Source organism: Ochlerotatus camptorhynchus, unplaced genomic scaffold (genome assembly GCF_037179485.1).
Source record: "Ochlerotatus camptorhynchus isolate MF236.1 unplaced genomic scaffold, CSIRO-AGI_Acam_v1.1 ptg000243l, whole genome shotgun sequence".
In the NCBI taxonomy this organism is placed as follows: Eukaryota; Metazoa; Arthropoda; class Insecta; order Diptera; family Culicidae; genus Ochlerotatus; species Ochlerotatus camptorhynchus.
Window position 1 is genome coordinate 690796 of NW_027040733.1, and position 14888 is coordinate 705683.

The following is a 14888-nucleotide window of genomic DNA, read 5'->3' on the forward strand; positions in this document are numbered from 1 at the left end:
AGGATGTATGCATTGTAACTCATGCGAGAAAATCACCACGTTTACGGTGAGCAGTCTTGTAAGCGGTCACGGTAGTCGACACATTTTCTGTGATAATTGACTGCCTTTGCCTCCGACACTTGCAAAGCAAGCTATCATAGTACAGTACCAAACTAAAATGTCGTATGACAGGCTCTGTCATACGACACTGTTGCCAAAGACCGTCACGAATGTATGTATTTTAGTTTTTCTCATAATAAGAGCTGCTGATGGTGTGCTTGTGTGAATTCTGAAAATAGCAAGCAATGATGTCCTAGTAATAATATTTCTGATCAGAAATGGTTTGATTTTAATTTGATGTATTACAACGAAATCACACATGTCATATGATAGCTATTTTGATAATTTTCTTTTAGTTAGAATGTTATTCTACCGCTCGTGTTGTGTGAGAGAGACGACGGTAGAGCATGAGTGTTCGAATACAAACAGACTGTCGCGCACGACAACGAAGCGAGTGTAGTAAAAAACGTCAACTGTTTCAACCCCTGACGGTGAGAACATGACAATCCAAGTGTGCGAGAGTGCTTATTGAGAATTTCTGTGGTGAAAACTAAAATCACTCTATCTAGAGAAATGAATTTAATGTGCTCTCGAGTTCACTCACCTAAAAGCTGGCGAGGGTTAACCTCTCAAGAAACAAGAGCGCTGTTGAAGCATTATTTCGCTACAAGCATATTAAACATAAAATGGACCTACTACATATGAGACACAAATCAATCCCACCAAGGTGGTCATTTTCTAAACAGGCCTGATAGGACTAGGAACTGTAATTAATAATAATTGAAATTTCATAAGAACTAAAGTTGAAAAGACGCATCTGTGACACTTGATAAGTCATACATGTTAACCACATAAATACAAGAAATAAAGATCCTTTTAAGTCTAGTAAGTCACTACAAATGAGTGTTTCACGTCGTGCGTAGGGTTACCATATGTTATTAAATTGATTCCTGGTCAATAGCAGGTTCATTTGAAAATGTTCTATCTGTCAAATTCAAGTTAAAATTCACCAAATGGAACACAGCCACACAGATGGAATCCAACATGTGTTCGATTTTGACGTTCTGGTTCTTAGGATTTTAGGTATTTCAAGCATAACTATTCAAGTCGACGTATCTGATTTTGTAAACAATCACTTCAATCGACGATTTGTGGCAACTGCAAGCTCACTCACAGAAACTAACAACACCTGTTAGTAGGTGAAAGCTTCCTCTACCTGATGATGGTGATTATTTACGTGGGTGAGTTAGCAGTTAAGACAAATTGTCGATTGAAGAGATTGTTGGCAAAAGCAGATGCGTCGATTTGAATAGTAACGTTTGATTTGTTTAGGCCGCTGCCATACTGAGAGCAAAGAGGCACGTGAAGCGTAAATCGAATGTAAGGGATAATATCAATATTAGTAATTCTTTTGTATAGAACGCTAAGCGCGCCTCTTCGATCCCACTATGGCAGCGGCCTTACCCAACAAACAATTTTAGCTGCAGACTAGCTTATACAGGCAAAAATTAGCTGTATAATCCAATTTTTTTTGCTGTATAATCTAATCTGCAGCTAAAATAGTTAGTTGGGAGAGTCCTATGCTGAATCAATTGTAAAATTAACAGGTTGCTTAGATGTTCTATGTTGGTTTCAATCAGCGATGACATGTATCCTGATTTTTGTACATGATAAAAGTTGGGATGGGTTTAAGGCTGTAAAGCTGTAGTTTTCATGCAAATCAGGTTTACTAGATCATTTTCAAGTATCAAAAATGCATTATGAAGGCTACACGCTAACTTGAAAGTACTCATTAATGAGTACCCATTAATGATTAACAATTACTCATTAATGGGTAACAGATACTCATTAATGGGTAAACAATTTACTCATTTAATGAGTTAAGCCACTTTTCTTCAAAATGGGTCTTTTTCAACCATTAATGGGTACTTTCAAGTTAGCGTGTAGTTTGATGCATTTTTCAGAAGCATAACGAGAATATGAGTTGAATTGGTAACGACTACAAGTTATGAAAAATCTCAATTGAAACTTTGCAAATCATGAATTTTGTGATAGCGCACATATTATTGAAACGTTTGATAAAAACTTTTTTCTCATCATTCCTCATTAATGTCCAAACCTCAAATGAAATGTCCTCCTTTTCAAGTTTTTGATATGGTAGCCCTAGTCGTGCGTGTCTGTAGTGAATTTGGTCTGAGCGTGTGTTTTTACGGGTGAAGGAGAGAAGAGTTTTACTTTTTTCACATAATAGTAAATAAGAAACACCGTTGGAGTAAAGATAGTCTCCCGGCTCAAATATAGTCGTCAACGCCAATATCGAATGGAAAATTGAAACGGAGCGTTAAATCATTCACAATTGGACTTGTTCTATATCCAGTCCAGAGCTGTCCAGGTGTGGGAGCTGCCTCTCTGGCGTCGGTAGCATTGGTACTCAGTACGGAAAACAAGATCAACGGTTAACAAATCAAGATTCATCGCTTAAGCAAAATTGTGGTTTCTACGGATGAAAACTAAAGAGGTAGGTTTTCCCATACCAATTACCATACTAATTATCATACTAATTTCAAAGACAATGCGGAAAGCCAGGGTACAACCAATCGTCTCCAAATTTTCCACAGTTCTTTGTAATCCCAAATAGAACCATAAAAGAGTTGTTCTCTCTTGATGAGGTAACCCACCCTAGTATATATGTTTTAAACAAGTTAATTCTTTACTTAAACGTTTATGAATGCCTGTAGCTGAGCAGTTCCACGAATCGGATAAACTCGACCTTCTCCGATTTGCATACTTATTTGTTATGGGCTAAAATTCGTGCCATTAATTTTTTCAAAATGGCATCTTTGAAATTTTTCCAAAAATTGTAGCTCGGAAACCGCACTTCTAATTAAAGTGAAGTCTAAGACAAAGTTGTACGGAAAAATTATGTTTTTTTTTCTGGGAAAAATTTAAAATATTGTTTTTAGTAATTTTAAGCAAAAATCCTAAATATTTCAAAATGTCCTCGTCCGGTTTTGAAATTAAAAAAATATATGAAATGTTAAAAAATAAGGACCTTTAAAAATATACAAAAATCGTAGAACAAGATTTTTTGGTCAAATTAAACAAGTTTTTCTTGTAACTAATACTCAGAAAACAATGTTTGAGACCATTTACATCATTTTCTGTGAAAAAAAAATACACAAAAAAGCGTACTATCAAAAAGTTCAAAAATTTTACCAAATTTTTTTGTTCTACTATTTTTGTGAGTTCTCAAGTGTTCATGGAATGCCAAGCTCCTCCCCTGATTATATTTTTCGACAATATACCCCTCTAACCTACCTCGGGTAAGTCGCGAGTATTTGGCCCAACTCCTACTAGGCATTGAATTAAGTGAATTTTGTATCAAACAATGAACAATGAATTATCGGCCCCGTAAAGCTAACGCGATGGAGCCCTCCTGATTAACGAACTTGAAAACAAAGTGTCCATGATTTTAAACATTCCAAAAGTTTGCATTTTAATAAGCTTTTTTTTTAGATTTGTTTTCAAAAATCGGGGGAAGGATATTTAAGATAGGTTTTTGGGTTTCATCATTGTTTTTTAAATTAAATGTTCCAAATAAAACAACAATTAAAAAAGAGAGACATTATTTTTCTCTACAACTGTGTTGCAGACGTCATTTCGATCAGAAATGCTGTTTCCTTTTTTTTAAATTTCAAGTGCTCCATTTTGAAAATTTTACACGATCTAAAATGGACGAATTTTAGCAAAAATATGGATCATTGCACTTAACAAACAATTACGAAAAGTTTCATACAAATCGGAGAAGGTCAATTCAGAAATTCCATTTTTTTTTTTCGATAATTTGCCTGGAACTGCTCAGCATTATCCTATATGGTAAAAAGTTGTCATATCTAATCCAAATGCTCTTGCACTTGACTAAGTCTGTCACGCGGGACTACGAATCGAAGTGATTTGTCATTGATTTTCAAGTGATTTGCGGTTAGAGACAAAGTGATTTGTCGTTGAAAAATATGTACTGTATAACATCTTTAAATCAAAATGATTATCATTTGAATTGGCACCACTGTTTTCATGCATTGAATTTCTAGATAGAGCTGGAATTAGGGCGAAACAGCTTTTGTAAACAATGACTTCTATCGATGATTTCTAGGAACTCAAGGCACGCCCATCGGATAGGGGAAGTCTTTCCCCACCTGATGAGGATGTTGGTTTGCGTGTGTGAGCCTTGAATTTCTAGGAATCATCGATAGAAGTCATTGTTTACAAAAGCTGTTAGGCCCTAATTCCAGCTCTATCTAGATTTGATTAGTGTTGCTTTTGGAAGCAAATGTCAAAAACGCCCATGACAAACATTACTCGCGAAGATGGCAAGTCAACAACAAATGAAGTCAAGCGAGAGAAGCGATAATTCTCCATCTACACCCGAACTAATTTGCGTTCTAGAGCGTGAGTAGTACGGAATTGTTGCTGTATTCAATAATAGTGTATTATTCAGATAAGTTCGATTACAAAACATTGTCAAACTTATCAAATCTATTGCTCAATGCTCTTGCTTCTACCACAAGCCTTGCAATGTTGTTCAATGTCACTTGGAAACATGGGATCTGGGTAGTAATAAAATACATGTTCTTTGGCCATATTCTGAATAACATATATCACGGCTTGCAGTACGAACAAGGCAATATATTTATTTAAACCCATTTTCAGAAAACATGAAATCCAAAGATAAATTACTTAAACTTAAAGTAATAGATTGTTAATATCAGTGCAATACAATCTAAAATGAAGTGATTTGCTGTTGATTTCATCGTGCTTCGATATGATCTCTTCCAAAGGATTTGCACATCGAATTGCAATGTTTGGCAAGTAGTGCAAATAACTTTACATGAACATGATGTATTTTTAACGTGTAATGTCTGTATAATGTCTGTTCTCTGTATGATGTCTGTATGCATGATCAAATATTTGTTTATCTCTCATCCTTGCATCATAGTGATTGTTTGTGTTTGAGAACAATACTTTGAAACATTTTCTGGCAGGAAAAGTGGTGACGTCACAAGCACCAATGTACCGAAACAAGAAAATCATGATTATGACGTTACAATGACGTCACTCAATAAGTTTGTCCCACTCACTAATACACACTACCGTAAAACCTCGTTAGTTTGAATAGCTAAAATCGGAATTTAGCGGCGCTCATATAGCATTTGTTTAACTACATGATTGTAGTACCGTCGTACTAGATTAAAGGAATTCAACGGTACTACAATATTGTATGAGAAAGGTTTAACGTCATTGGGCACCTCTGTAAGGGTACAAGTTCTACAAATGTTAAGTGAGCGCCGTTTAATTGCAATTTTAGCTATTCAAACTAACGGGATTCCCTAATAAAAGTAACCATAAAAGAGAGCTTACCCATCCAGGATACAGTTCGTTTATAGTATTTGTTTATTAGGGTTCTAAGGTAATACATGCCCCGTAACGTGGGTAGATCACCTTTTCGTGGTACGTTACGGGATGTAAGATCTACCACCGATTCCTAGTCCTGACTACTTCAAACTAGGGGAACAGGATTTTTCAGAAATCCAAGGAACACATCTTAATCCTTGTTACTTTTTATGCCTTGTTGATAGTGACAAGACTCGGCTTTGTCCACCGAGTATGATTTTGAGTTAGTTAGTCTATGTGATTCGTAATCTTCTATTCGTTGTTCCCTAGTTTGAAGTGGTTAAGACTAGGGTTTTGATGCATGGTCATTATCGGTGTCATTCCTTAATTTTGTTGCTAAGGAATCCAGTTTTGACTGACAAAGGGGCGCGCCTTTGAAGGGTGTTTCAACACTCTGAAGGGTATAAATAGCGTGACCTTTCAATTAGAGTCGGCTCGTTGCGATAAATGCAAGAATGACAACTGTAAAAAAATCGAATACTTTATCATTTCTCAATAGTGATGGAGTAATACGACATGCACTAAACTAAGGACACGGGATATACTACAATAGAACAAATTAATGGTCGCAGTGGTGTTAGATCCCGTAACAGAGGAAAAAAAAGGTAATACATTCAAAAGAGATCTATTCTGCCACCATTTGCATAACAGTCACATGAAGACAGGAAATCAATAGGACATGGGTCTGTTATGCGATTAGCGGCAGTATAGGTAAGGCACATAGACATAAAGCACTTGTTTTTAAGGCCATCGTCATTTTGTTCATCATAAATATAGGTGATTAATGATTAGTCCCAAAGTACTGCCTATGTGATAATTGGCTTCTTTAATTTTGAAAAATATACCGATTACTTCTCATCATTTAAAAGGGCTTAGTTTTCTGAGCACAACCATATTTTTTTCGATCCCATTTACTTCCATTTCGATTTTTATTTCAAGATTTGAAACAAAATAACCACTTCACTGTTTGACACAAATCTAACAAATTGCTAATGTAATCACACTTATTTAAAATAGTATCAGTGCTCCAAATTAATGAAATTTTGCATTTCGGTTCGAAAGGAGATTACGAATATGCAATTAACTCAATACCCCTAAAGAACCCAGGGGCAGGGATGTGGAGTCGGATGGAAATCTGACTCCGACTGCAATTCAACAATTACTGAAAAATATTCCAGAAAACAGTAAAAAATTCCATAAAAAGCTCAAGCATATTTATGCAATCTTTAACTAAATCTGTCGTCACTTCAAAACAAATTGGTTACACACTTTTGCAATGAAAATGGACAGTTATAAATTTGAAATTTATCACAGTTTCGAGCACAATAATATAGCTTAGAAGAAAGAAAAAAACATGACAAATTACATACAAATTGGATAATATTTGCCTTGACATTTTTCGATGAACATTTCAAATGTTCCTATCTGCTTGGATTCTCTTCATCGACTTTCATTTTTTAATAACTACTAAAATTCAAACAGATTTTGCGCTATTTTTACCTCGTAGTTGGTTAAAGGAGATTCTTATCTCGCGTCTAAAACGTCAAATACAACAGGGAAAGGTTTTGCAGCTGAGTTATTAACGAAAGAGAATCGATAAATGCAAATAGGACCTTTTGAAATGATTATCTAGATATTTCACAACTTATAACGAAATTGGTAACTACTTTCAAATCATATTTTCCAATCAAATGACAAAACTTGCAATCAAATTTTACCCCATCTTGCAATAACATGTTCATAATTTTTATAATAAACTAGCTGAGTGTGCCCGGCCTTGCTCGGGATTCAATATTAGCTTGAGTTTATGCGCCGGTTAAAAAAAAAGCATGCTATATTGTACGTAGCCCCCCTCCCCCTCTTATCTAAGGGGCTACCCCCTATGACCTCCACATGTCAAATTAGGTTCAATTTGCTGGAATAGTTCTCGAGTTATGCAGAAAATTCTGTTTCAGCCCCCCCTGGAGCCCCCCCTTACAGAGGGGGGAGGGGTCTCGAACCATCATAAGAACCGTTCCCGGCTCCAAAAACCCTGCATACAAATTTTCATGCCGGTCGGTTCAGTAGTTTCCGAGTCTATAAGGGTCAGACAGACAGACAGACAGAAATTCATTTTTATATATATAGATTGACGATATTTCAAACATTCAGCAACTAGGGTTAAATACCCCATTTCCGGCCTATTAAGCATAACACGCACTTAGTCTTTCTTAATCTAGATCAGTTTAGCACCAAACGGAATGTTATTCTTACTGATGGCTTCCATATTTATTTGCCTTTCCGTACGTACCATAAGATTTGAAAACGAGAAACCAATCGTTGAGATATTGTCAAAAGTTCAACACTGCTTCTTGACGCCAAACTCGGCCTAACGCATTGAAACGCAATTGAAACGCCAATGAATTCACTTCGGCCTATCGTATGAAGATAAAAATTGATTCGGTCGGAGCGCTTCTTTTGTTTTTGGGAATAATGGATGAAAACTTTCATACCACGCGTTCTCATTGACTTCGTTCGGTAGCTTATTAACTAAAGTATCGTACCAAACGCATAATTGACTTGTTAACTCTGAAATCATGGATTTATTTAAAGTTTTCTGCTCGATAGGCCCAAAATGGGCGATTAGGCCGAAGTAGTGCTCTGCCCTAATCTCGGTCAGCAACTCGTTTAGATAAACTAGAAAAAAAAATTCCCAGCATCATTATTATTTTAACTGGATAGTTGTCATAACTGTACACTAATGTGGTGAAGGTGTGAATTCATCCAGAACTTGAAAGGTGCTAGACCATTAAAAGATTACTCTAACTGTTTATGGCGCATGGCAGAAAAAAAAAACAAAGCTTGTAATTAAAACGTGCAAACAGGAAAACCCAACTGCACTCCATCAATCTGATGCATGGAAAGGGAGGGGTTGGAGGGTAGACTTAACGCAAAAACTCTTTGAGACGACGGATACGGGCCGAGAATGAATATCAACAGAAAGCCCGAGAACGTGACCTAAAATCAGTCGACCGTTCCGTCATCTCTTCGCAAGAGATTTTTTTGCGATTCATAAGTCTCTGATAAATTACCGACAGACGGACAGACAGACAAGTTCAATGAACGAAACCGAATTTTGTCACTGCACTCTGAGCGGAATAGTAATTAACTCGCTCTGAAGAAACTCACTCCGCATCACTTTCCCGGTTTCAACTTCAGTTTTTGTTTTTTCAAGGAATTCAAGAACTTGAAAATTTGAAACTTGTGTTGAAATTTTAAATGTTAAATACTTTCGCATCATTTTGCTCTTAATGACAACAAAAAACAATGTATAATAAATATTTCTGTTGGGCAATTTGTCAATCGTCTTGAATTGCTTTGATACTCAATTTAGGATGGTTCGATATCAACAAAAAGAGTTGATGAGCTTGACTAAACCGGTTGTTTGGGAACAAAACGAAGAGGTGATTTAAAATCTTGATTGACTCCGGTTTGTTGCAATGTGGGAGCGGTCGTAAATGTCATTTGACATTTGTCATTGAAATTCCTATGCGTCCGCACGCGGTGGCACTTTTGTGGATGCTTATTGTTACGAATATTGTTGTTGTTGCATTATCTGAGATGGTTCAAATTAGTGGAAGAATGTGAAAAATTAAGTCAGTTCATTTGATTTTCTGATGGTACGATGAAGTAGCGTGGGAACCTAGATCGATTTGAATGGGAAATCCAATGCTTTTGCGATCAGTATTACGAGAAAAGTGTTAACATAGTATCTAGTAGCATAGTAGCATGAAATGGTAGGCAAAAAATAGATAGGAGTTCGTTGACTGCACTTGAATGGATTATTATTGAATTTATAGCCCTCTGTCACACAGGAAACTAACAAAGCTGCGTTTCCATAGCCGCTATCATTGCACTTCAATTATCCACTCATGAACTGCCAACTCCGTTTCTCTTTGTCATCCCAGAGTGATCGCACAATTTCAAACATTACTTTACTACAATAATAATGGCTAGCATAAACAAGCTGGCTCAATGCAGCTTCAAATAAGTAATGCATTCACCAACAACATTCCCTTTTTTCCTACCTATAGTTGTGGAAGAACCGAGTGGCGAGCGCCATGATAAGCTGAAATGTCATTTATTGCGTAAATGGAGGAATTTAACATTTCGCGTTTCGACGTCAGCTCTAGCACTCGATCGATCACTTATGTTTTGTGTGCATTTTATGTCTGGCTGACTGGGGATAAGTTGGCCGTCAAGAACGCAATTCATCTGAGAGGGCTATTGATATATTCATGCCCTTCTGAAATCTTTGGACCATGTGCTCGTGTCCAAGGGCCCGTGTCAATTTGTGATAGCTATTTTCATGAAATCTAACATAATTTCCCAAAGCCTATTTGTGTGGAAGTAGGGCCCAGCCAGCACCATTCTTCCACAATAACGGTCCTCACGTCATGGCTTGCTTTCATTGTTCGGACGACGACGTGAGTCAGCGCAGCTTCAAACAATTAATTACCAACAGGCATGAGTGTTTACACTGGTTAGATCATAGAAAACAATGCTCGCAACTCACCAGACTCCCTGGAGTCGCCGTCATCGTATCTTCGGACCGTGCTGTGTGCTGTGTGGTGACAACATGTCGAGATGAAAACACGCTGATAATCGCCAGCACAACTGTGCAACAAATTTCATAATGGGTGCCTCTTCAAGAACCTCACGGTGGTGGTCACGTATGAGTAGGGAAAACTTCAAAACAGACGGGAGGAGATTGCTGCTGCATGATATTGGTGCTAGGTAGGCGGGAATGATACGGAGACATAGTTTTTGGTTCTCGTTCTTCGGCGGGCGCATTCTCAGAGAATGGAACCATATTTCACATTTCCAACCAGATATTGAGGGTTATTTTTGTAAGAACAAAAGCACGGAAGGTCAACCGGGAGGTGAACAACTCTCTGGCTAGGTATAACGATAATCGCTACTGCTGATTGCCATGAAAATCCCATCATCGAGAAAATGGATATCAATGACGTTTACAGCCGTTACAGGTTAGAGTAACTGTTCCTCATGGGAATATGTCTTGAGATTTAACGGTTTTCGGAGAGGGACGGTACTTTACCTGGAGGTAGTTTGCTCTTGAGCATATCCATCGCCACCACGTTGATGATGAGCACCCAGATCGGGCAGTCCAGGATGTCATTTTCCGATTTGACAAACGCGATCGCCGACAGGCACTGGGTCTCAAGCCGGCGACGATCCGGATAGGCACGCCTCAATTCCCGGTTGACGTTTGACTGGAACTTTTTCATATCGAATAACTGTCGAAGAATAAGTGGAAACATTAAATCAAAAATCAAATGTTTCCATGCATCACACCGCACTTGCCTTAACTATTTTCTCACTCTCGATCGCCTGTCCGGGAAGTTTCAGAATGTCCGCTCCGATGGCCGTTTCCTCGTTTGGCTGGCTGGCTGTGCTTTTGACGTAGACATTGCTTTTCGAGTAGCGTCTGATGAGAATATTACCGGCATCGTCCATCTTGATTTTGACGCCCTAAAAATAGTGAAATAAATACGGAAAAACGTGAGCACATGTCCCCAACAACAACAACAACAACAACAATATCATCATCAAGTTGCACTGGATCGATTACGTAACTTTGCAGCAACAACAACATCAACAACAAAGTAATTACACTGTTCGGATCTCTTTCGATTTTAAACGTGAGCACCTCGACTCTTATTGCTTGCAAATCAAATCATCCATAAAAAGAGTGCGGTTCGTGTCGGTTTGCAACTACCAGGAACGCGTGGTGGGTGAGCTATTAATTAACACTTAGGCGCAGCTTAAACCATATGTTACCCAATCGAAATTGCAACTGAAAGTTTGCTAATCAAAGCAGGCGATCAGTTGGAAATATCCGTGGCTATGTCCCAGTCTACTTTGTTGCGGATAGTTTCCGATCCGAGCGACCTTCAATCGTGGTGCGTTTTTGGAGTATCGTAGGTGTAATTATTTCGCTCAAGCATGACTTGCTTGAAAGTGCCGTACGTCAAACATAACCGAGGGGTGATGAGTTTTGTTTACCGACAATCAAATTCAAAAGCTATGGTCCAAAAATGGCAAACGGTTGCTCGTCCATCATCGGAGATTAGTTTTCTGGCAGGTAATGAGGTAATTTTTCCACTCTGTTTTTGCAATAACCGGAATTTCGAGCCATTTAGATCGGAACATATATCAGCGTGAAGTTGCACTGAAACGAGTTATTTCGAGCAGTGCAGCTTCACGCGATAGATGATCGCCGCGCCGCTTGTTCGCAATCTTCAAGGACGTCAATTGATATTTAGAAAATATTCAAATAACAGGTTGGTAGGTACACGGGGAGTGAAGCAGTGCGCGTCGAAGCGCCGCATGCGACTCACGATGAGCGGTGTAAGATCATGAATGAAAGAGGAACATTTCAAGTCGCGTGTGTCATCGTCGCCGGTTGTGAACGTGAGAAATGTTATTGTAATAAACTTGATACAAAAGTAGAAGCCCCCGTGCAGAGCTAGTCCTTTTAAGCAATCGTTTAGCCATTTCGACTTGTTTATGTGCTGTGCTACAGGTACAGGTAGGGTTAACTACCCCATTCCTGGCCTATTAAGCACAACCCGCACTTAGTCTTTCTTAATCTAGCGTAGTTTAGCACCAAACGGAATGTTATCATTACAGATGGCTTCCAAATTTATGTACCTTTCTATCGTTAGTCCTGAAAAGGGGTCACGAAACATTCGTTTATTGTTGAAAATGCAAAACTGCTTCTAGCGGCTCAAGGTGGCCTACGGGTTTTCTTGGGCCTTTTAGCCATTGAAACGCCATTGGGATTCTCTTTGGCCTATCGAACGGAAAGAAAAGCGCCTTTTGGACACTTCAAATACGCCTTTTGTTTTTGAGATCTTATTGTGCGAGACTTCAACACTTCGTCTTGGAGCTACGATAGGCCGGGAATGAGCGATTGGGCCGAAGTAGATTTTCCCCCTACATTGTTGATAACCGATGTTGAATCTTCCCTCTTACACAAGCTTCAGCCTGCTCTCAACTTGGTGTTCTTTGAAACAGAGAACAGTCCATAAACAACTCTACTTTTTGAAATTATGAAACTATGAGATATAACAATAATAATGCAAAAAGAGATGTTAAAGTGCGGAATTGACAGGTTTTATGTGTCCTTCACATACTTTACCAATAGGATCTTACAAATAACAAATATAGTTATAATATAGTTTCATATTCCGAATAATAAAATTTTAGCTATAATGAGAAAGTCTGATGAAAATCCTCTCGGGCAAATGGCACCCAACGGGCAAATCAAACTGAACATTGCGTTAGGTCCTAAGTAACACTGATCGATTCTCTTCGTCGACTTTCTCTTTCGTTAATAACATGAGCACATAACCGTCTCTTGTTGTGTTTGTCATATTAAATGCTATATGAAAGATGAAAGCTTCTTTTATCGATATATGTGCTGAAAATACCTGGGAATGTCTTAAGATGGCCGTGGGGATACAAAGAAAAAGTCGACGAACAGAATCTGTCAATGTGACTTAGGACCAGGGTTTTTTTTAACCAGTTCGTTTATTTACTAGGGTCAGTCGTGTGTGACACTTTGCGGAGCCAAAATCAGTAATGTTTAAATTTACATTTTAAATAGCAGTAGTTCTAGGTTAGTATTGGGTACCAATTACTCGTGGCGGGCTCGAGGTTAATGGGTAACAATTTCGATTGGAATGAGCTAGGTAGGAAACTGGTTTCTGAAGCCTCCTTCAGATACTACTCTCGGACGGTTGACCAAATCCTCGCTGGGCAGGGGTAAGTAGCACAGGAACAGGAGGATAATAAGACTGGGACACAATGGCGGGAAATTGTTTGGAAAGGAGGGAATGATCACACCAAACTCTAACATCAGACAAACAAATGAACGGCGCCGGTGGTGTAGTGGTAATCGTGATTACCTCTCACCCCAGCAGGCCTGGGTTCAATCAGACAAACAAAGGAATTCGTAGATTGCTTGCATGTAGGGAAGATCACGTGTTCCCAGTACATCTCTTACTTCACGGAAGGGTTGTCTACCTCGGGCCACTAGGGTTCCAATAGTCGTGTTCTGGAGGCGTCATTACCCGGGCAATACCAAACTGCGTGATCGATATCATCATAACCGGTTCTGCACCTACATATATTGCTGTCAACGAGGTTTATTCTATAGAGATGTGCGTCTAGCGAGTAGTGATTGGACATAAGTCTTGGCATCACTCGAATGAATCCCCGACTTACATCCAGACCTTTGAACCACGCTCTCGAAGAAACATTTGGAATAATGGAATGTAGCCACCGCCCAAGAGAATTACTTGTCCAATCGTTTTGCCAACTTAAAAGAGAACTCTGACATACTAATGGGAAAAATTCATCATGTGAAATTCTTCTATCATAAATCTCGCCTTGTTGTGCGCCCACCTTTGCGATAGAGTCTGCCTTCTCATTGCCTGGGATAGAGCAATGTGAGGGAACCCATACAAAGGTAATCATATATGATCTTTCGACCAGCAAACTTATCTGCTCCCTTACCTTTGAAAGGAAATAAGAGGAGTGCCTACCTTCTTTCATCAACGCCTCAATCGAGCTGAGACTATCCGAGAAGATGAAGTAATGGTCTGTGGGCATATCGGAAATCATCCCCAATGCGAAGTTGATTGCTGCTAGCTCAGCAACATAAACGGAACAAGGTTCCTGAAGTTTCCGAAAGGCGGTTGAGTATTCATTGAAGACGCCGAAGCCAGTGGATCCATCAATGCGTGATCCATCAGTGAAAAATCTTCTATTGCAATTGACATGTTGGTACTTTTCAGCAAAAATGCAGGGAATTGAGATAGGTCGAAGTTAATCTGGAACTCCTTGAATAGCCTGTTTCATGGAGAGATCATAGTCAATGGGGGAACTGTAGTTAGTAAAGCATACACGAGAGGGGTTATAGCAAGGAAGGCTTATACCCGATGACATATAATTAAGATAGATTCACACGAATCTAGACTGGATGCTCAATTCGAGCATTTCTTCGAAGTTTTCAATCACAAGGTTGTTACTGACACTACATTTAATCAATATTCTTAATGAGAGCTCCCAGAAACGGTTCTGCAGGGGTTTTACGCCCGCTAGGACCTCTAGGCTCATATTGTGTGTTGAATGCATACAGCCAAGGGCAATACGTAAACAACGATATTGAATACGTTCCAATTTGATTAGGTGGCTTTTTCTTGCCGAGAGGAAGCAAAAAGAGCCATACTCAAGAACTGAAAGAATAGTCTAATGAGGTCTTCCGGGTGAGCACCCCACCATGTCTCGGAAATTGATCGTAGAAACACAGACAAACAGACGTAACTCTT

The 14888-nt window shown here is 38.8% G+C and overlaps 1 protein-coding gene across 1 annotated transcript in view; it reads right to left on the reverse strand.

Moving 5' to 3' along the window:
• Positions 1-14888, reverse strand: part of exp (expansion) — a 279003-nt gene that overhangs the window by 10357 nt on the left and 253758 nt on the right. The window contains exons 6-7 of the mRNA XM_065226010.1: positions 10855-11022; positions 10589-10787 (exon numbers count right to left, since the gene is read on the reverse strand). Coding sequence (XP_065082082.1) covers positions 10589-10787; positions 10855-11022 — 367 coding nt within the window. The remainder of the gene's footprint in view (positions 1-10588; positions 10788-10854; positions 11023-14888) is intronic.